The sequence below is a fragment of the Octodon degus genome, unplaced genomic scaffold (assembly GCF_000260255.1).
Source record: "Octodon degus isolate 3935 unplaced genomic scaffold, OctDeg1.0 scaffold00059, whole genome shotgun sequence".
NCBI classification, from domain to species: domain Eukaryota; kingdom Metazoa; phylum Chordata; class Mammalia; order Rodentia; family Octodontidae; genus Octodon; species Octodon degus.
Window position 1 is genome coordinate 7,746,693 of NW_004524635.1, and position 21,894 is coordinate 7,768,586.

General features: G+C 35.2%; 1 protein-coding gene across 8 annotated transcripts in view; it reads right to left on the reverse strand.

Moving 5' to 3' along the window:
• Slc4a7 (solute carrier family 4 member 7) overlaps positions 1 to 21,894 on the reverse strand; it is a 96,656-nt gene that overhangs the window by 32,797 nt on the left and 41,965 nt on the right. For 3 of the 8 annotated variants that reach the window (XM_023718532.1, XM_004634200.2, XM_023718530.1), the window contains exons 6-12: positions 21,060 to 21,248; positions 18,496 to 18,864; positions 13,238 to 13,353; positions 11,126 to 11,283; positions 9,170 to 9,257; positions 7,829 to 7,975; positions 1,464 to 1,570 (exon numbers count right to left, since the gene is read on the reverse strand). In XM_023718532.1, coding sequence (XP_023574300.1) covers positions 1,464 to 1,570; positions 7,829 to 7,975; positions 9,170 to 9,257; positions 11,126 to 11,283; positions 13,238 to 13,353; positions 18,496 to 18,864; positions 21,060 to 21,248 — 1,174 coding nt within the window. The remainder of the gene's footprint in view (positions 1 to 1,463; positions 1,571 to 7,828; positions 7,976 to 9,169; positions 9,258 to 11,125; positions 11,284 to 13,237; positions 13,354 to 18,495; positions 18,865 to 21,059; positions 21,249 to 21,894) is intronic. The other 5 variants (XM_023718534.1, XM_023718531.1, XM_004634202.2 and 2 more) reach the window with 3 other exon arrangements.

Below are 21,894 nucleotides of genomic sequence, written 5' to 3' on the forward strand. Positions count from 1 at the left end.
TTAATGAAATTACAAATCTAATAAAACATAAAAGCTATGCCATTTCCATTTTTACAATCACATCTTTGAATGCATCTAATTAGAAAACATTACAGTAAGACCTAACGTCCATGAGAGGAAGGGACTTTCCTTTCTCACAGCCATATCTTCAGTGTCTAGAACACTGCCTGGGGCATAGTAGGTACTAGATTGAGCAGATTATTCAAAAAACAGGTAATAAAATCTGACTCGTACAACAGGGAATTATTCCAATACCAACTGCAGGACAGCAGACAAAAGAATTAAATCTACGCTTTCAAATGTTTTGGATGTTTCAAGCTTTATCATTCTAAATTTTTGGAAGTTAATATAAATCCTAAACATACATTGGTAAGTTACTCTACAAATAAACTGACAGCAAGGGGAATTGCTTCCAATGCTGATGAGCATCTAGAACATGACTCTGTATCATCAAATCAGTAACTGGCTATTTAACAGACGGCTTACAGAGCCTCCTGAGTGACTGTGAGGGGCCTGTGTATCTACTTTGGGGCTTCGGAGTGACTAACTATCTGCATTTGAAGGACCAAGAATCAACACCTAACAGGAGACCCGCACTGTGCGCACGGGGATGAAGTTTTGTTATCATATTCACACAAGCTAAGACATTTCATTAGTCAATTAATTCACTGAGAATTTGAGCTTTTTGAAAGTCTATTATTCACTATGCCAATCACTTTTTATGTATAGTAATCTTTAAGGAATATCACCAAAAACACTAATAGTGAGGCTGGGTAAAATACCCTAGATTTATCAAAGATTTAAGATTCAAATTCTTTTAACTCTTCATTGAGCACAGTAGACATAAGTCAATAGCCATATGCTTTTCTACAGTATGAAAATACCGTAACATTTGCCTACTTCTACAAAATATCTTAAACATATTTTAAAATGTTTACACTTGGCAATATTTCTGTCCTTTACTACAAAACTAACTTTTTAATGTGCTAATAAGGTTTCTGGAACTCATAAATGGGATGTTTGTCCATCTAACTGTATAGCATCTCATAACATAATGTTCATCTAAGAGTTTTAAATCTAGGCACAACAGATAAAAATCATTTGTTGTAATTCCCCTTTCTTCCCCTAATTCTCTTAAGTTGATATGAAAATCTATAAAATGACACTAAAGTCTTCTTTAAGAACCTTCTGTAGAGGCAGTGGAATTTAACTTACATATTAAATAACTGTGAGTTCTGAACCCACAATACATTATTTTAAGTTTGGTACAGACTATTAAAATTTATTTTAAATGCATAACCATTTTCCCTAATATCACACACCTTACTCAATAATGCACATTTTTTAAAAAAATGATAGAAATACTATATAAGATCAGGTTCCAAATTCTAGAAAAGAAAAAGAATGTTCCCTTTCTATCAAGTCAATCCCTAGTCCAAGAAGCCGTGTGCACTGATACCCACCGTCCAGTCCTGCGCAGCTCAGGCCCAGCATGATGGGCAGCCTCCTTAGGAATCTCACCAGATGAAGGGGCAGACCCATTGGGAAAAACAGGAATCTTTCTCTTTTCCTATTTCATAAAAACACACTTTCAGAATTCTCTTTTTAAAAAAATTGAAAAGGCATCTTTGATTCAAAGGATCAGATCTTATATGGCTTATATATCTAATCAGTGCTCTGAGAAAAAAATAAATTTTTCGTAATGTAAACTTTTAAAAATAAATTGTACTTGTGAATCTAATATCAGTTTTTCTTCATAGTTGAAATGTATGGCTACCCTTCTGCATTTCATATTCTAACATCAATATACTGTACACCATATTCATATGTATCATTTCAAATTACTATTCAGCAATAATTGTGAATATAAATATCCTCTAAAAAGCATATAACTCAAATTTTAAAAAATATTTCTTATGTTAACCACTGAAAAACATACTTATTAATTTCAAAGATGCTATTTTTCTCTCATTAAATAACTTCACTTTAAAAAAGACAAAATTGGTTGATAATTTTCCATTATACTTTATTTAAAATTCAAGAGTACCACTTCCTTGATACAGCATCTTCTTCTCACATGAAGACAATGAAACAAGCCTTCAGCTGGTTGCCACAAGAAGCCATGATAACCAAACGTGTGTGTGTGCGCACGCACAGAAAAGGAGACAGACGGGAAGGAGACGGCAAGACAAAGAGCCCGGAATCCAGGCGGGCCCTGCAGGCAAAGGCGCTGGCTGCGGCGCAGATTCACACACACTGGGCTACGTGGTCAGCATTTACAGACCAGCAAACCCATCTATAGGGTTATCGTCTGCAAATGTTAAAACCAAAACTAATCTAATCTACATCCTAGATCAAAGAGTAAAGAAAAACCAATCCTACAGAATTCATAGAAAAATATCACATACTATAATCTATGAGATAAAGTTAGAATACAAAAAATTCTCCCAAAGACAAGCATTTATATTAAGAAAAATTTAAAATGAAAAAAAATCAAGAAGGCAAAAAAGGTGCAAACAAAAATCTTTCCTAACGGTCACTAGAAGAAATCAAATGAACAGCAGAAAGTGAAGTAAAATAAATAAAATTAAAACATGACTTTAAAGAAGGAAATCTGAAATAAACTTTAAAAACTGGCCTTTTGAAATATATGACAGACAATTAGCTCATGAGCAGATATGATATAGCAAGAAGGTAACAACTTCACAAAATGAAGAAAATATATAGGGATGCACAGAAACTGTACTGTACCAAAACTGGACTCACAGAGAATGAACATTTCACAAACTGATATCCCTAAAAATAAGAAAATTCTTTTTTTTTTTTTTTTTTGGTGGAACTGGGGATTGAACTCAGGCCCTTGTGCTCACCAGAGAAGCACTTATTCCACTGAGCCATCTCCCCAGCCCCAGAAAATTCTTGAAGCCTATCATATGACAAAAGATGTAAGCTCACAAAAACAGTATCACAAAGGGATTTTTCTAAACTTTCGAAGCCTAACAAATCTATACTATTTCAGCTGTTTAAACAACAGGAAAAGGAAACTTAGGAAATTCTTTTCTTCAAAACACATACAGTAATGATACCAACACATAAAGGCACAAATATCTACAGACAAAAATTATTCAAAAATGATGCAAAAATCTTAAAAACAGCAGACAGACCTTCAAATCTGAATTAACTCCAATTATGCAGCATTTCATATTTAAGAATAGTCACCAAAATAATTGATAATTTTTTAAGTATTTAGAAAATTCATATCCAGTTATATTAAAAATGTAAGACAAAATGTGGTATTCACTATAAAATGTATGTTTTGGTCCGAGTTATTAGTATGTTACTTAATAAAAGAAACACTAGGGTTTGGACATATAGCTCAGCAGTCTAAGCGCCTGCCTGGCAAGCACAGGGACCTGGGTTCGGTCCCCAGTACCGCATTGCTGTGCTGGCCCTGGAACCTGGGGCACACTGTGCTGGTACATGCCTATAATTCCAGCGCTGGGAATGCTGAGACAGGAGGATCTCTATGAATCTAAGCTGTGTAGTGAGACCCTGTACCAAATAAATAAATAAAGATTTTTTAAAAAAGAAAAGAAGTACTAGAGACACTGATGCCCGAGGAAAGCCCCAGGCTCGGTGGCTGCCTACCATGTGCACACTTAGGTCTGAGCCATCACCACTGGTACCAGGGTCAGACGCTCACTGCCTTAGTGCTGTGACAAATTTTAGCCAATACCATCAGACAACAGGAAAATGCTACAGGTATAAAACTTAGAAAAGGGAGAATGAACTGTCTCTTATAACAAGTGACATGACTAAAGACTATATACAATAAGACCGCAAGACTACATATAACACATAAGTAATACATACATGTATATGCATCAGACAAGAAAAGGAAACAAAGACCTCATTTAGGATACAACAACAAAGAGTGTATAAATACATTTATCAAGATGCAAGCAAACTGCAGATAGGGCAAACATTTGGGGGGATTAGTACATATGTGCCATACAAAGTAACTGCATTTATTGTGGGAAGTTTTTATACATGTACATAATACATCAAATCTCCTTTCCTTTCTTCCAACTCTTACTCACCTTCCTATTTTCAAAAGTCCTATTTCCACTTTTTCAATTCCTGTTTTATCCTTTTTTTTCCTTCCCCGCCTATTCCTTTCTTTTGTTCCCTTTCTCATTTGAAAAAGATCTCCCTACTTCCTTCTTATATATTTTTTGTTCTTTATTTATATTTTGGGTATATAAGAAAAACTACATAATATTTAACCCTGTATGTCTGATTTATTTCATTTAACATCATGGTCAAGAGATGCACCTGCCATGCTGCGCCTGCCCCCAAGGCCGCTAAGACTGGGCGTGCTGGCGAGCGCCTGTAATCCCAGCTTTTGGGAGGATGTAAATAGGCAGATCACTAGGAGTCGGACATACTAGTGAGACCCTGAACACCCTGTAGACCCTTCCATAAAATAAAAAAAAAAAAAAAAAAAAAAAGAGATGCATCTATTTGCCTATGAATGCCTCATACATTCTTCTGCAGATAGTAGTCTATTATACCACATTCTCCATATCCATCTGTTAATAGGCATATAGGCAGTTTACAAGATCTAGCTATTATGAATTGTGCTGCTATAAACAAAGGTATGTATGTATCATTGTAATATGTTGATTTTAACTCTTTGGGGAATATACCTGGAAGTGGAAATAGCTGAGTGAAATGAAATTACTACTTTCAGTTTTTTGAGGAATCACCATATTGATTTCCATAGTGGTTGTGCTAGTTTACATTCTCACCAAGGTAGAAGGGTTCGTGTTTCTCCTGCAGCCTTGGCAACTTCTGTTAGTCACTGATTTCTTAGAGATAGCCATTCCTTCTGGAGTGAGATGGTACCTCAGTGTTGTTTGAATTTGCATTTCTCTAACCGCTCAGCGATGGTGAACATTTTTCATATATTCACTGGCCATCTGTACTTCTAAGAAGTGTCTATTCTTTACAGGTGACCATTTTTTGGCTGGGCCTTTTACTTGGGGTATTTAAATTTTTAGAGATCTTTATATATTACAGATGTTAGTCTTCTGTCTGAAGACTAACTGGTCAAATTTTATTCCCATTCTGTTATCTCTTCACACCAGTTGTTTCCTTTGCTGCATAGAGATTCTTAATTTGATATACTTTCATTATTTTGATTCTCAGTATTATTTCTTACATTATTGGGGTTTTGTTAATAAAGTCTTTGCCCATGCCTATGTTTTCAAGAGTTTTACCTATTTTATATTCCAGCACATAAAGTGCTTCTGTTTTAACATTTAGATCTTTGACCCATTCTGATTTTACCTTACTGCATGGTGAAATATACGGATCTAGACTCAATCTTCTGCATGCAGACACCCACTTTTCCCAGTACTATTTATTAGAGAGGCTATCTTTCCTCCAGTGTGTGTTTTGGCTTCGTAGTCAAAGATCAAGTAGCTAAGGTCATGTCTGGGGTTGTTTCTGCTTCCTCTACTGATCCACATGTCTGTTTCTGTACCAGCATCATGCTGTTTATATCACTGTAGCTTTGTAATATCAATTGAAATTGAGATTTGAAAGTACTCCTTAATGATGGAAAACCCAGCTTGAAAAATAAAATATCAACAGGGGAGAGACATACCATGTTCTTGAATAGAAAGATTCAATGTCAAAGATGTTGATTCTCCCTCAGTTCATTGAGAAATTTAACTATTATCACAACTGTTTTCTTAAACCAGGAGGTTTTAGTTCTGGAAATAGAAAGCTAATTTTACATAGAAAAACAAATATGCAAAGGTAGCCAAGAAAAAAATCAGAAAAATATGAGAAGACAAAAGTCTAAATTTATTGGATATTAAAATATACTTCCCACTCAGTCCCCTTCTGTCCCTCTTGCAGACTGCTTTCTTTCCCCAAATAAATATATTCATTCTGCTCTTAAAGTATGTATACATATATATATTTTTACTTATCAGATATTTAAAAATCTCAAAACAATGTAAAATTTGTTCATTAATAGAATGAAAGAAACTTCTAGAAACCAGCATAAATGCAGATAAAATTTAGTTCAAGTGAAGGCAGGGTCACCAATCAAGCACACGTGCTGGGCATGGTGGCACACACCTGCAGCTCCAGCTCACTGGAGACTGAGGTACAGAAAGATCACGAGGTTAAGACCTGTCTGGACTGCATAGTGAGACCCTGTCTCAAAAGAAAACAAAAACAGAAGGAAGAGAAAAGGGCAGTCCTCAATTTTTTAATGAATTGGGACAAGCAGAAAATTTGGAAAAAAGAAAAAATTGGATGCATAACATCATGTAATGAACTATGATAAATAGGGGCAGGGGAGATAGCTTGGCAGTCAAAGCACCTGCCTGGCAAACTCAAGGATCCAGGTTCGATCACAGGTACCACAGGCCAAGCCAGCCCTGCACCCCAGTGAAACCAGGTGTGGTAGTGCATGCCTGTAATCCCAACACTGAGGAGACTGAGACAAGAGGATCACTACAAGTCTGAGCTGCATAGCAAGACCCTGTACCAATTAAATAAAGATTAAAAAACAAAGATAAACTATAATAAATTACAAAGAGTCATAGAATGACTTAAATGGTTAAAACTACAGAAATGGGGGACGGGGTGCTGAACAAAAGATAAGCAGGAATATTCAATCTCACTAATTATAGTGTATTAAAATATATGAGGTATCAAGCTAAAAATATCAATCAGATTGAGAATATTTGAAGGTTTAGCAACACACCATGATAATGAAAATGCAGAGATGTAGATAGTGGTGTGGAAATCTAAAACAGTTCAAAGATGTAAAAGAGACCTGGGCATTAGCTACTTAAATTATAAATGAATGCCCTTTTGAACCAGCAACCTGATATTGGGAGATGTACCCTACAGACACATGGGTACAGAACTGAAATGGCATATGAGTACACTGGCACAGTTTTTAATAACAAATAACTAAAAATAATCAGAGCTCAGGAATAAACAATGGTATGCCCATAAATGGAATACAACATAGCTGTAGAAAAAAAAATAAAGAATATTTCCATCTTCTTTTTTTTTTTGTACCAGGGATCTAACTCAGGACCTTCTTTTGCCAGCCAGGTGCTTATGCCACTGAGCTACCTCCTTAGCCCTTCTCATGATTTCTTATCAACAGGTCTCTAGGATACTTTGTTATACAGAGCAAGTATCCCTTATCCAAAACAGTTGGGAGTAGAAATGTTTTGAGATTCAACTATTTACTTGTATATAGCTGATTGAAAATGCTATATTTGAAAATCCACGATCTGAAATTTTTTGAGCTATATGTCAGAATTCAGTATCATGAACATTTTATTAAGCATTATGTTAGTATTCAAAAAGTTAGATTTCAGACTATTCTGAATTTCAGGCTACTGGTACTGAACCTGGGTGGAGGTATATAGCAAGGTACAAAATAGTACACATAACATGATTACTTTCAGTAAGAAAGCAATAAATAAGACTATTACATAAACTGAGCAAAACTAGAATAAACAAAAAAAGAGACCCATAGTATGGAAAGATGGCCAGGTGTAGACACAACAGCTCTAAATAGCTCTTTAGTTTTTCTATATATGACTGCATATTTTTCATGGTGCTATGGGTAGATTCCAGAGATTCATACAAGCTAGGCATTCTCTCCACCACAGCGCTACACTCCCCAGTCAATAATTTTGGCTTCTTGAATCTTAAAATATATAACCTAAAAATAAAAATGTTTAAATTAAAGAAAGTATTTTACAGAAAGGCTCAAAGCTCTTACCTGAGAAGGGACACTTTTTGGTGGCTCTATGCGAATAGAAGGGTCCCACTCACCCGGAGGGAGGACAGTCACTTGATCTAAGAATTCATCAATTCCAGATAAAAGATCATTTCTGTCTTTTGCTTTATAAGCTACATCATGAAAAATCTAAAGAAAAAAAACATTGAGATAAAGATCTTAAAAGAAGAAAGGAAATTCTATACTTAGTACATCCATTTTAGATATTATTCATAATAAAGACCATTACCTAGGCTCTTACTTCAGGCAGGTACTAGTACCAAGCCCTGGCTATAAACTATAAACATTATTTACTGTTAATATTATCAGATGAGTTAACAGTAACAAACAAAACAGTGATGTGTCAAGACACAACAATTTTGTACAGAAAATACTTTGAATAATCACAGAATCAAATACTGCGGCAGGTAATGCTACTCTTCTTTAACTCCAAATGATTATAGATTTGGTTTTTTTCTAAGAGCCAGAGAAAAAAGTGCCTGCCGTGTAAGCGCAAGGCCCTAAGGTCAAGTCCCAGGAGCACAAACACACACACACAACTGAAAAACTTAATCCTGCTCTTATAGACTCCTACATGTTATTTACCCTGAGAGAATGAACATAGGGCAGTACACAATTTATTTGACGAAAACTATTTTCTGGTTACCTACTATTTGCTAGGAATAATTCTAAGCATTAAAGATAAAGCATTAAAGATAAAGAGTGACAAGGTGAAGTCCTTGTACTCAAGAATCTTTCTGGAGCTGTGTGTGGCCCACACCTGTTAATTCCAACCCCTGGGCAGCTGTGGTAGGAGAATCTCAAATCTGAACACAGCCTGGGAAACTCAGGCTTAGCAAGAGTCTGTTACAATTTGTTTTTTTAAAGGGTTGGGAGAATCCGGTGTAGTGGCGCACAACCTCTAATCCCAGCATTGGGAAGGATGAAAACAGGAGGATCACTATAAGTCCGAGCTGTGGAGTGAAATCCTATACCAAATACATAAAACGGGGGTGGGAAGTTGAGAATGCAGTTCAGTGTAAAGGTCCCAGGACGAATCTCTAGTATCATCACCAAAAAAAATCATTAAAACAGAAATACTTCTTTAGTAGGAGGAAAGATAGCTAAACAAGTTAAATAAAACATGTAACTGCAGGTAATAACAAATGCTGTAATAAAAAAAAAGTAGGGTACAGAAAGGAAAGCTTATGGAGAAAAATGAAGAACGAACAGGTAATAACACAGTATTGACATCAAGCATAATTTTTAAGCTTCACTGTGAACAAGAGGAGCATCACAATTTAATTTCATAATTACTACCTATGTCAAAAGATGTTTCTTTACCTCATCTGTCATGAGTGTGGCTATAGATCTGCCAATTTCATGATACTGCGGCGCCTTGCCTGCGGGACCCAACAACAGAAACAAAAACCTGAGGGAAAAAAACGATGCATAGATTCAAATTAAAAACAAACAACATATACACAAAAAACTAGGGAGTCATTTTTAAAAATCATTACACCATAAACACAGAAACACTACACAGCCCCTTTCCCAGTCTGCGTGAGAATCACGAGAATACCAGCAAGGAGTCACTATGGCAATTTGAAACTAACTTCTTGTTAGCACTTCATAATTCCTTTGGGCAAAATAGTAATTAAAAAGTAAATAAATTATTTTTTGTTAAAATTTCTCATCTATAATGTTTTGGATTAGAACAAACCTAGTCTCAGCAGATGATAAATATACTCTATATATAAAATGAACAGCAATCCCATTAAATACTTAAAAATAAATAAAATACTGAAGAGTACAAATGCACAGTTGGCTGGAGTAGAACTTAGTGGTGACACCTAGCATGCACCACTAAAACTAAAAAAGTATAAACAAAAAATCTACAATCCCTCAAATTATAGTTCTGGGTAAAATTTTTAGTATGTAGACAGGACATTTTAGTCACATAATTCTTCTGGAAAGAAAAAGAAATTTTATTTATAACCATATTTAACATCAAAACTTTAATTATTCTAGTGACTATATAATAAGTATTTAACTTCTTCCTTAGTTATATCCTTGTTAATATTAAAGAATGAATATTCACATTCACGCCAGGTATGGTGGCACATGACTGTGATCCCAGCACTCAGGAGGCTCAGGCAGGAGAATCTCCATGAGTTCAAGGCCAGCCTGAACTACATAGTGAGACCGTGCCTCCAAAGAAAACAATCATACCCTGAACACAGTATTTATCCTACTTCTATGAAAATTTACATATGAACCCATATAATTATTTTTCCTCACTTATCTCAATACATCATTAATGAAAACTTAATAAAGCAAATTAAGTGCCAAATATTTCCATCAGCTCTTTTTCCTTTGCAGTTACATATAAAATAGTAAGAGAAAATATTTTAAAAATAAATCTCATTTACAGTTAAAATTCCAAAGATGGCAAACTAGACTATCCCTTCTATAGCTAATGAGCAGATTATTCGAAGAAAGCTGTAAGATATTATACTTAGCTTAACATTTCATGTGTAAAGTACAACAAGCAGAAAAATCTTGATCAGACCAGAACAGACCTCTATGCCTACTTCAAAGGCATTATTACATTTATTCAACTTTATAAACACATTTTATAAAGTGTCATTTTACAAGTAAAACTTAGAAAATTTAAGTTACAATGGAGTACTACTTGGCCATAAGGAATGATAAACTTGACACTTTCATAGGTGATTGGGTGCAACGTGAGACCATACTTATTAGTGCAATAATTCAGACTCACATACGTAAACAACAATAAAAAAATTAAGTTAGACTTCACCCCAGTCCCACAAAAAGTTAACCAGCAAATATTCAACTCTAACTGAATCTGACTCCAGTGCTTGCATGTAAATTTAGATAAATATGGAAAAACAAAATCAGGGTTACTAAGACAACTCAGTCTTATATGCTTGATATATGCAGAGTTCTAGGTTCAATCCCCAGCGCGCACGTGCAAACACACACACACACACACACACACACACACACACACACACAGATTAACTGTGTAACCCAAAGCTACCAAGATACCAAGCTTGTTATAAAGGTACAATGGAAATTTTTTTCCTAAAGTAATTTTTATTTTATTTTCTAACTTTGGAGAAAAGCTAAATCTAACGCTCAAAACATGCTGGTTCAATGACCCAACATGAACAATAAAAATGAGCTTCTTGATATAAAGCAAGATATTTGTTATTTTGGTGGATAAAAATGTTTGAACGTGCTGAGAAAACATGAATTAGAACTAACGTTTACCTCGTAGGAACAGGAACCTCAGTCAACCCCGAGAGGAGGACAGCAGGAGCCAGTCTCACAAATGCAATTATAGGTCTTTCCAAGAAGTCCACTTCTCCCACCAGGACATTGGATGCCTCAGCGCCCGTGGGAATTTTCCTCATGAAATTCATGTCAACCTATTGACAAATAAAAAATTAAAAATAAAGTTTTAATGCTATTTACAAAACTATTTAGAAAGAAATAGGAAAGAAAAAATTGCTTATAAAGGCGATCTGCTATGCAAGCCTTGATCTAAAAAAATGTATAAATGCCAAATCTACACAAATACAGAATATGAAATAGACAAATACAAAAAAGCAAGCAAAATATTTATCAGTACTACTGTTGTAACTATCACAATCTTTACTACTTCAGAAATTTAACTACCGGACATAAAACTTGGGAGATTTTTCAATGAATATAGCATTATTCATTAAAAACTATTCAGGACATTGTTCACAAGCTAACAATAATTTGTGAAATTATACACAGTGCTAAAACGTATTCATAATTTTCTATGGTTTTAATCTTTGAAATAAATGATTTCCTTTATATATGTTTAGAGGTGTCCTTTTTAAAAATTCTAATGTCCTCTTATATTTTCATTAAGTAGAAAAAGTGTTATTTACAACTAAAATCCATAGCCATTACTGGTTTAGATGTATGATAATGCCATAAGTGAAATTTAGTTGTCTGTGTATAATTACAAGGAAAAGGTTACAAACATGATATTAACTTATGTCAACTTCTTTATTTTTACACAGTTCCACACGTCACTAAACAACCACTTACAGGGCTAGCTATTAAAAAGAAAACCAGCACTTACAGCGGGCCTCTTGAGTCCCACACCCAGTGTGCCACAACTACAGTGCCAGGAGGCAGACTCCTGCCCAACAGGAGACAAGGAGGGTACACACGGAGAGGCCAAGTAAAAAAAAAGTAAAACTGTGACACAGAACAAAAATAAATGGCAACTGCCATGTCTAGAGGCGATCTACAATGTAAATTACATTGGCTTATACATTCAACAAAAATAACCCACAATTTAATTATGAACACTTTCCATTTTATTTAAACTAACAGCATAGCAGTAAAAGTATACCAGAGAATTACAGCTGCAACAGCTTTCCACATAGCTAAAGCCCTCTGTTGTAACACTGCCTAGAATTTTAGGGTGTGAGGTTCAGTAAAATTATAATGCAAGGCATTAAACTTCTCTGATACAAAATGTGACTTGAAGGCCTCACATGACAGGATAAAAGGTTCAAAATAAAACAGAACCTTGCTTGATAAGTCACATTTAACAAATATAAATAGCAGTCTACTGAAAAATTATTATAATCAGTTTCAATCATGCCACAAACTAGATGCCAAAATAGGTATCATCCTGTAGCAAAGTAACATTACAAAAAATTATAATGGATTCATAATGTATATTTTAAATGACTTTGTAATTTAAGCTGATTTTTGCCTTGATCTTTTAAAATAAGCCTTTTTTTCCTATTTCAACTAAACTATTCATCTAACAAATAAAACATATATTGAGATAGTTTTTAAATCCATGCCTACCATGGTGTTTCCCCATCCTATCCATGGGGAAACAACGATCTATTCCCCAGTGGCATTCCAGAGAGTACCAACAACACAGGACAGTAATTCTGTGATCGCAGTACAGCCCACAGAGGGCTGACTCACGAGTGCTGTAACATGCCCAGAGCTGACCTAGTGGGGTAGCCCTGTTGTAGTGGGGTAGCTCCTGAACAAATGACTGCATTTCAAAAGGGATCAAAGTTTCAATATATCAAAAAAAAAAAAAAAAAATGAAGACAAAGTTTCAAGATATCTATGAGTAGGTACAGACAAAAATACCATACCAATTACATTATTTTTTTCAGGATTGCTAAAAATAGTAAAACATAGTTTTTCAAATTCTTGGAGGCTCTCTCACAATTTGACTTTTAACATTTCATAAATATCACATGTAAATTGCAGGCTACTAAAATTATAATCAATGTTGATGATGTCATAAACTCCAAATGCTCAGTAATGATTACGAAATGAAATGGAAATGTATATTAATGACTAAATTACCTTGCTGAAATCAACAGTACTATTTTCTCTGCTTCCTCCACTTCCATTACCTTTAATTTCTCCACTTTTACTATTGTCCAAGTTTCCAGGAGCAGACTGTGGAGATGCTAAAATACCTGCATTTAAGATAAGACACAATTCCAAATTAATGAGGAGATACTCACTTTGCAGCAACTCTGCTCATATCCTGAAAGTGACAGTGTTATAAAAGTGAATGTGCAAAGTTAAAAAAAGAGTGCCAAGTGTTAGTATCATACCAGCAAAACTAGAAAAAATATTTTAAGCAATGACAAGGCTATACATTTTAATATTAAAATAACTGGAATTTTAAAAAATAGTGACCTTTTGAAAAAATAAAGTGAGTCAATATGGAACCAGAAAAGCGGGAAGAAACACTTAAGTCTGATTATCACTGTGAATATATGAACGGTTCTGAGCTGAGGGATCCTCAAGCTTACTTAGGTGTGGGTAAATCAGTAGCTACACAAATTCTCTAGCAATAGGTGTAACTGAGAAAAGTTACTTTCCTAACATTAAAATTCATTTTAGTATTTATATTTGTAATATCCTACTGTCATTATGCCTAAGAAATACAACTTTAAAATATTTTACGATATAAATACAAAGACTAAATGTTTTATAATCCAAGATGTTGCTATCATTAATTCCTTAACCTATGATGATACAAACCTAGCTAACAAAACTAGCTTGTGTTTTATGATAGTTGTTTGGATTACAATGATAAACACATGATCAAGTATTAGTACATTCAATTCAAGTGACATTCAACAGTATTTCACACCAATCACCTAAAATCACTATGGTTAGCAATACAAGTTGTGCAAAAGTTTCAATTGGCCAGCCACAGTGGTGCATGCCTATAATCCTAGCCCTGAGAAAGGGTGAAGGAGAAGGAGCCCAAGTTAAAAATCAGTAAGAATATCACAAAGGTACTGGTGACATTAGTACTACTTTCAATTGCTTAACTGTGTTCAATCTGTGGATGTAGGAGCCAGGAGCAGTGGGCAACCTAGAAAGACCACCTCAAAATAAAAAAATAAAAAGGGATGTGCAAGTAGCTCAGTGGACAGCCCTGAGGCTCAAGCCCTAGTATCTATCTATTAGCCAATCAATCATTCAAAAATTCAAGTACATTACACACATTTATACCATTAAATGCACCTTTTTTCCAAACACCAAAGATTTTCTAAAACAATATAAGCTAATTAAGCTAATTAATATTCAAAATATTGAATATCATAGTTACTGAAATACAACAAACTTCAAGTTTTAGAATTTCATTTTTGATTTTTTAAAATTTATTTTTTTCCATTTATATCTTTGGTATAGTGTCTCACTACACAGCTTGGACTTGTAGTGATGCTATTTTCAGCCTCCCCAGCGCTGGGATTACAGATGTGCACCACCACGCCCAGACTCAACTGCCAGTTCAGCGTACCCCAAGGGGCAGGGCCAGAATGGCATGCAGGACCAGGGATCAAACCCTGGTCCCTGCACTTGCCAAAGCATGCACTTAGTCCGCTGAGCTATCTCACAGTCCTGAAGTTCTCAAATTTTAAACACATTAGATGCACCTGATGCATTTGAGAGATTGCTTTTAAAATTGCACAACAAATTATAGCTAATGAATACTAAAATTAAGATATTTGGGATTACTGCTTAAAGTCAGTTATGAAGGACTCTTAACCTCTGTTAAATATTGAAAATCTGAGTATAAAATGACCTGCTATCCAGGATTGTTCTCATTCTCTGAACAAATTAAACAATACTGAAATGAAAACTATTTCCTTGAGCAAGCCATTTTTCATGGTTAGTATGGAAAAGTTAAGATTACTCTTTAATTTTTGTCTCTAACCATCTAGAAAAAGTCCCCTTTTTGTCTATAGAGAATGAGTTTAGCAGAACTTTCAAATGGTTCCCACCTACTCCCATACAAGGAAATCAGTAAGAATATCATAAAGGTACTGGTGACAACTGTAGTCTAACACTGCTTTTAACTGCTTAGCTGCGCTCAATCTGTGAATGCAGGGGCCAGGAGCAGTGGCTTATGTGCCTGCCTAGTAAACACAAGGTCCTAAGTTTGATACCCATTGAAAAAAACATCTGTGAATATATAACCAAAAGAATATGCAGTTCTGCACATAGTTTTACAAATAATCACAGCCACCAGATTTTGGGGGGAAAATGAGGAGGTTGTAGAGAAAAATAACAATATACTATGAATAGTTGGATGAAATAATATGGAACTAAGCTTGGAAAGTATCATCTGAAGTCATTTGGCTAACTGGCCTTCTTGAATCTGTCCCTTCTTCAAAATCAGCATGGAAGGTGCATGCTAAGTATCTCCCGTCATCACCCTCTCTATGCAGTCCTTCCAAACATCAGCTAAGTGGAGGCTGTTTTCTTAACCAGTACAATCTCCCTGCTCTTACAAGGAATCCCTAATGCCCAAAATTAAGACACCTCTAAAAATATGTTTCATCACCCCCTCAAAATATTTTTTATCATTAGGACAGATGACTCAGAATGACTATTTCGTTAGGGATTTAAAAACCGTATTCTATTAAACCTATTATTTTATCTTGTGCATTTTTTTAAATAACAAGTCTAATTGGAGAAGGGCAAATCAAAGATTTCACAGTTCCAAAGAGTATCTAATCCACTTTTTTTTTTAATCTTTTATTTATGTATTTGGTACAGGATCTTGCTATGCAGCTCAGAGTCCTAGTGATCCTCCTGTTTCATTCTCCCCAGCACTAGAGTTACAGGCATGCGCCACCACATCTGGTTTCGGTGGCCAACAGGGTGCAGGGCCAGCACAATGCAAAGCCAGCATGGCATGTGGTACCGGGAATCGAACCCGGGTCTTTGCACTTGCCAGGCAGACACTTAGACTACAGAGCTACCTCCTTAACCCCTGCACTTTCTTTTTTAACACAGGCATACACAAATGATGACTCTATCATGGCAGCAGCCTCTCCAAAAGAATGCTGAGGCCACTTAATCTCTAACATAAGGAAATTCTGTAGGAATTTCTAAGTGTTTGAGGAGCCAGAAGTAAATGGGAAATAATATACTGCTATTTCTATTACTTTTCCTCAGTGATTACTGATCTTCTGCAGCTGTCCTCTCAAATACTGATTATAAGCCTGTTCTTGTCTTTAGAAATTCTTACACTTTCATTTTTCAGAAAAACTTTTAAATATTATTGTAAAAACTTAAGAAGAAAAAAATTGTTCCTCAATTCTCAGTCAATTGCTCTTTTTATACCCTTAACATGGACTAAATAAGCCATTATAAACCTATATATTGCTTCTTTATAATAAAAAGTGCAATCCCTTATTATTTATAACACAGAGGCTGATTAAAACAAGAAATGTTCAGTGTTATTCAACAATGTAATGCAGATAAAAATAAATGTTTAAAATCACCTTTATTAAAGGAAGAAGAAAAAGATAGCTAGTTCTTTTTAATATAAGTGATTATTTCTGAGTAATTACTTCTAGGTGTTTACTTCTCCTTATGTTCAATTTCATCACTATAAAACTTTATGTTTTTTATGAATTACTAATAAAATTTATATTAAAACACTATACTATAGATTTTGTTGTAAGTAGACCTGAGTTCAAATCTCTGATTATTTACAATGTTGCTTTATTATGCCTAATTATTCATTTGTAAAATAAGAATATCAACCTCATCAAATTATTGTAATAATCAGAAATATTGCATCTGAGAAATACCTCTCACTTTGTCTAGACAAACTATAGAACTATGGTAGGTGCAACTGTGATCAAAACTAATAACACAATCACTTAATGATATGATTTACATTTCTAATTATAATTAAATATGCTGGGCCCAGGGAGATAGCTCAGTAGAATAAGTGCTCGCCAGGCAAGCGCAGGGTCCTGAGTTCGATCCCCAGTACCTCAAAATAAATAAATAAATAAATAAATAAATAAATAAATTTGTTGTTATTGAATAAAGCCATTAGAAAAAGGTCTTTCACACAGTGCAGAAATACAAGGACCAGCAGGCACACGATTGTATGCTTTTCAATACTAGTTGTATGATTCACGAGTTAACTTCTGAATTTTTGAAAATGGGTAGGTGTACCTAACTCACAAAAATTTGCAACACACACAGAGTAAGATAATATAGTAACTAAGCAGTCTCTGAAGTGTTACAGATCAGAAGGCTGGAGAAGTGTGTAATATGTGATTAAAATCACTAGTTAGTACTGGTATGTATTAGGTTAAGGCTTAGCTAACGTGTGAGGTGTGAGTAGTCACTAACGGGTACTTTTTAAATAAAATTTAGATGGAAAGATGTACATATGCAAATCTTCATATAATCAATGTGTAAGATCCAAAAGTGTAATTTATAGCCCTTAAATACAATATACTATAAAAAGTTTCAATTACTAAGAAATCATTTCTTTAATTCACACAGAAAATAACCCACTCCTAACTGTAAGAAACCTGATCCTGAAAATAATCAAGAAGTTTCATTTTAAAGATTATGTAGCATTAAGATAAAGGACAACTGGGCCAGTGAGACAACTCAGCGGTCTAAAGCACCTGCTTGGGAAAGCTTATGCACCACGTGCTGCGCCAGCCCCACCCACAGGGCGGGCTGAGCCAGCCTCAAAAAAGAGATAAAGGACAACTAAAATTTGTTTAGAAATGTAATACTGCTCTTAAAAGAATTATGATTCCAAGCAGTTTGATATTAGAGAACCTTAACCTTCAGAGACAAAAATGAAGTAATGATCCTCTTCTGTTAAAAACGAAAACCTATATATTGTATGGCGGGGGGCAATCAGATGGCGATCGGTGATCCCTTCCACTGTCTCTACATATGTGTGCTTATTCATCTTATGAGTGAACTGCATAAGAAAAGATACCATTCTTAAAAAATATGGTTAGCTAAAATATCAATTATAAGGAATTCGTATGTTTTCTGAACTACATTCTAATGCCTGAATCACTAAAATTTTAGTGAAAATGTTGGAAAGGGATTAGATTGTATGTGGTTTTCTCTGTAGTCTTTTTATGCTTATATTTTTAATAATTCTAATCTACAACATACTACAAATTAAAAAAAAACATGCAGAAATCAAAATAAATTATGTGTTATCTACGTATGCTGCTCAAGTCATGTGCTTAAAGCATTCCAAGTGCAAGTGATCCAGAGGCACAAAGCACCACACGTGGAGGACTATGAATAGTTGCCTGGAGTTAAGTCAACATTTTCCTCATTCTTCTGCTCCTGGCCTTTCGGAGCTTCTAAGTCTTCCTCGGGCGGATGAATTACTACAGTGGGGATATCATCACTGGCGGGTGAGACCAGTAGCTCTGGGGCCTGAGGCTGCCTCTGCTGGAAACTTCTGGAGGTCAGGCGACTGAGGTTAGGGCTGGAAGGAGGACTGTTCTGAGGGGTGGGCACTGGGGTCGTGCACCTCGAGCCTGCAGGGGTTCCCGCTCTTGAAGAAGGAAGAAGGTGACTGAGAAGAAGAGATAAAGGCGACTCTCCTCTCAATGAAAGGTTTGAGGCAGAGAGACCTGTTCGCAAAGAGTGGCGGGAGGCTGAAAGGCCTTCCCCTGAGATAAAACAAATAAATAAAAACTGATGAAGTTCACTGCAAAAGGCAAATACAGAGACACAAAAATCAATAAACACTGTAAACTACAAGCTTTAAAGATCTCAAATATCCAGTTCATGCTGTGAGGTTTGACATGTCAATCAGATTCTTAAATATTAGAAAGTCACTAAAAAGTTGCTTAATCTGCAATTTGTTCCTTAAACACATAAGAAAAGGGGAAAAATGGTGGTAACAACATTCTGTTAGAAATTAGTATGACCCAAAATATAGTATTTTTAAAAAGGATACTCAATTCAAAGTTACTACTTCAATAATAAACAGCAGACAGAAAAACAAAATCAGGAGAACCCAAACCAAAACTTAACCAGCACTGACAGCTTATATTTAGTATATTTTCCCACACAGTACCAAATAACTACAGATAATTAACCACATTAACAGTGTTTGAAAATTTCTAACATAAAATTCATATTAACTATTTACAATATTAAGTTAATAGGGCAGGGTTGTACTTTCAAGTAAAATTTACAAAAGCAAAAACAAAAGTTATGGGAATTTTTTAAAAAAGATAATTATAAATTTAAAGGACATATATTATTGAACAGTCCAAAAAGATTCTTATAATAAATGTTCTAAGGTGAGTTTTTTGCTTCTAACATCACAGATCCATTCAAATATATGCCACCATTGAATTAACTAGGTAAAAGCATTTAACCAACAAAAGCAGTTAGATACTAAATCTACAACAGTTTAAAAGATCAAGTGTTCCTAAAACATCTAGTATTCTTGTTAGTGGAGCTTAAAACTGATGGTTTTTGTTGTTGTTTTGGGAGAAACAAGAGCAATCCAACAAGTCCTACTGCCTGTTATCAAAGCTACATGCTCAAGAGAGCTCGTACTATAACATTTAACCCATTAACAAGCACTTTTCAGTTAAAACAAGCTACATGCAGAAAAACTATCCAGTCACAACCACAGTAACATGATAAAATGGCCACCAGACGAAAACAGCCCTTGTCTTATGATTAAAAGTAATCAAACTAAAACTACAAAGAAGGAATAGTAATTTAATAAGGACTTTGGGTAAATTACATTCATTAAAGCAGAAAATATATAGAAGGAAAGATAAACTGCCATGTTTAACTTGCTTTTAAGATAAACAAGTTCACAGATTTTACTTTTATTCTTAAGCTTCCTTAAATATCAGGCATAAAAGTTTTAATAATCAAATGGTCAAATTAAGCCTCTTCCACTGAACTACAAATTAATTACTGTCAACTTTAAGGGTGCTAAACTCCATCACCGGTGGCTGTTTGCTTGTACAACACTTACAAGTCACACTATCATTTCAGGGAAAGAAATGGAGCAGAAAAGCACTGCGTCCCACATGCATCGTCACCTTGATCCACAGCGTAGAGCAACAGTAGCAGCTGTGGGCAATAATGACCCTTGTAAGCTACTCTCATCTTCGGCACCTGAGATCTAGATCCACGTCATCACAGTTCACGCTGGGAGCCAGAATGGAACACTAATGATGGAGTCCTCCACCTCAGACAGAAACAAACAGGGCAAACCTCGGTGTGTCCGTCTAAGTCACTGCCAGAGTTGGGAAATGGCTACACAAGCGCTGTCTTCCTCTGGAGGACACTAGAAAGCTGGACTCTGCACAACAGGTCCCAGCCACTCCGCAAGGCTGTAAGACGCTGAGTGTAACACAGGCAATGTCATGAAACTGTATAAAGAGCAGTGAAATAGGAAACCAATCCAGAACTACTGAATTGTGCCAGTGGAGTATCTACAGCATAGTCAGCAACCAAAAGGGGGGGGGGGACTTAAAGAGTTTATGCCTTTTTAATCAATTATAAAATGTGAAATCTTAAAAAAAAAAGTAATTCAAGGTAAAGGTAAAGGAGTATAACCATTTAAATCAGAAGAAATTAGTCTGTGCCATATTAACAGTAAATGCTTAATTTTTTCAACCAAGTGATTCCTACTTTAAATGACTGTAACATTTTAAAGAAAGCTATTTCAGAAAAAACATTTTAAAAAGCACACATAGTACTACATAAAAAAGAACAAAAAAAAATCCTAATTATCTGGAAATAGCATCTCTCTTTCCCCGTGTTAACTGTAACATATTAGAGTGCTGTTAGAAAAGAGTTAGCAAATACTGGGTGCCACAACTTATCTCACCATTCCTTTCAAGCAAGTGAGGGTCAGAATGTTTCTTGCCTATATCTGCAAAAGATCGAACAAGTGGAATCCGACTGGTAAATCTTTTCTCATTCTGATGGTGATGCCTCTTCAGGAGGGCTTCTCTGACGTTCTCTCTTATGGACTCATCTAACTGACCAGAGGCTATCATGTTGTCTAACACCATATCTGTTCAAAGGAAAAATGGTATTGTTACCAGAAAATGAAACAACTGTAACAGAGATTAAACTCTAAATATCTCTAGAAAGTATTATGTACTCTAATACTGAATAATGCATGCACAAATGTCAACATTATCCATACAATAAAAGTGAAAGTTACAGAGACTATTATTTTACTATAAATACCATTATTTACTAAGAGGCTACTCTTACACACTAATAGCTTTCCCACTGTTAACAGTGCCTTCCTACATGGATGCAACAAATTCTATTTTATTGAGTTTTGATAACATTGGCTTCTTAAGATATGAAGCTAATTTACTGGCTCATCTCTTACCTTTCCCTAAGTTGTTCTCCTAGATAAATACAGGGACTTACTCCTTCCATCATTTATCCTCGACTGAGTGGTCCTCTCTACGTATTGGCAATACAGCAGTTAACAAGGCAGAGCACATCTTTTTCCAGAGGTAGAAAAACCAATGAAAAAATAAATAAATTGTCATGAATAAGTTTGAAAAGGAATGAGGTTATCACAGGTTGTAAGAATGCTGTGGAGGGCTGGAGAGATGGCTCAGTGGTCTAAAGCACCTACTTGGAACAAGCTTGGCAAAGCACAGGGACCGCAGTTCAATCCCCCAGCACCACATGCCAGC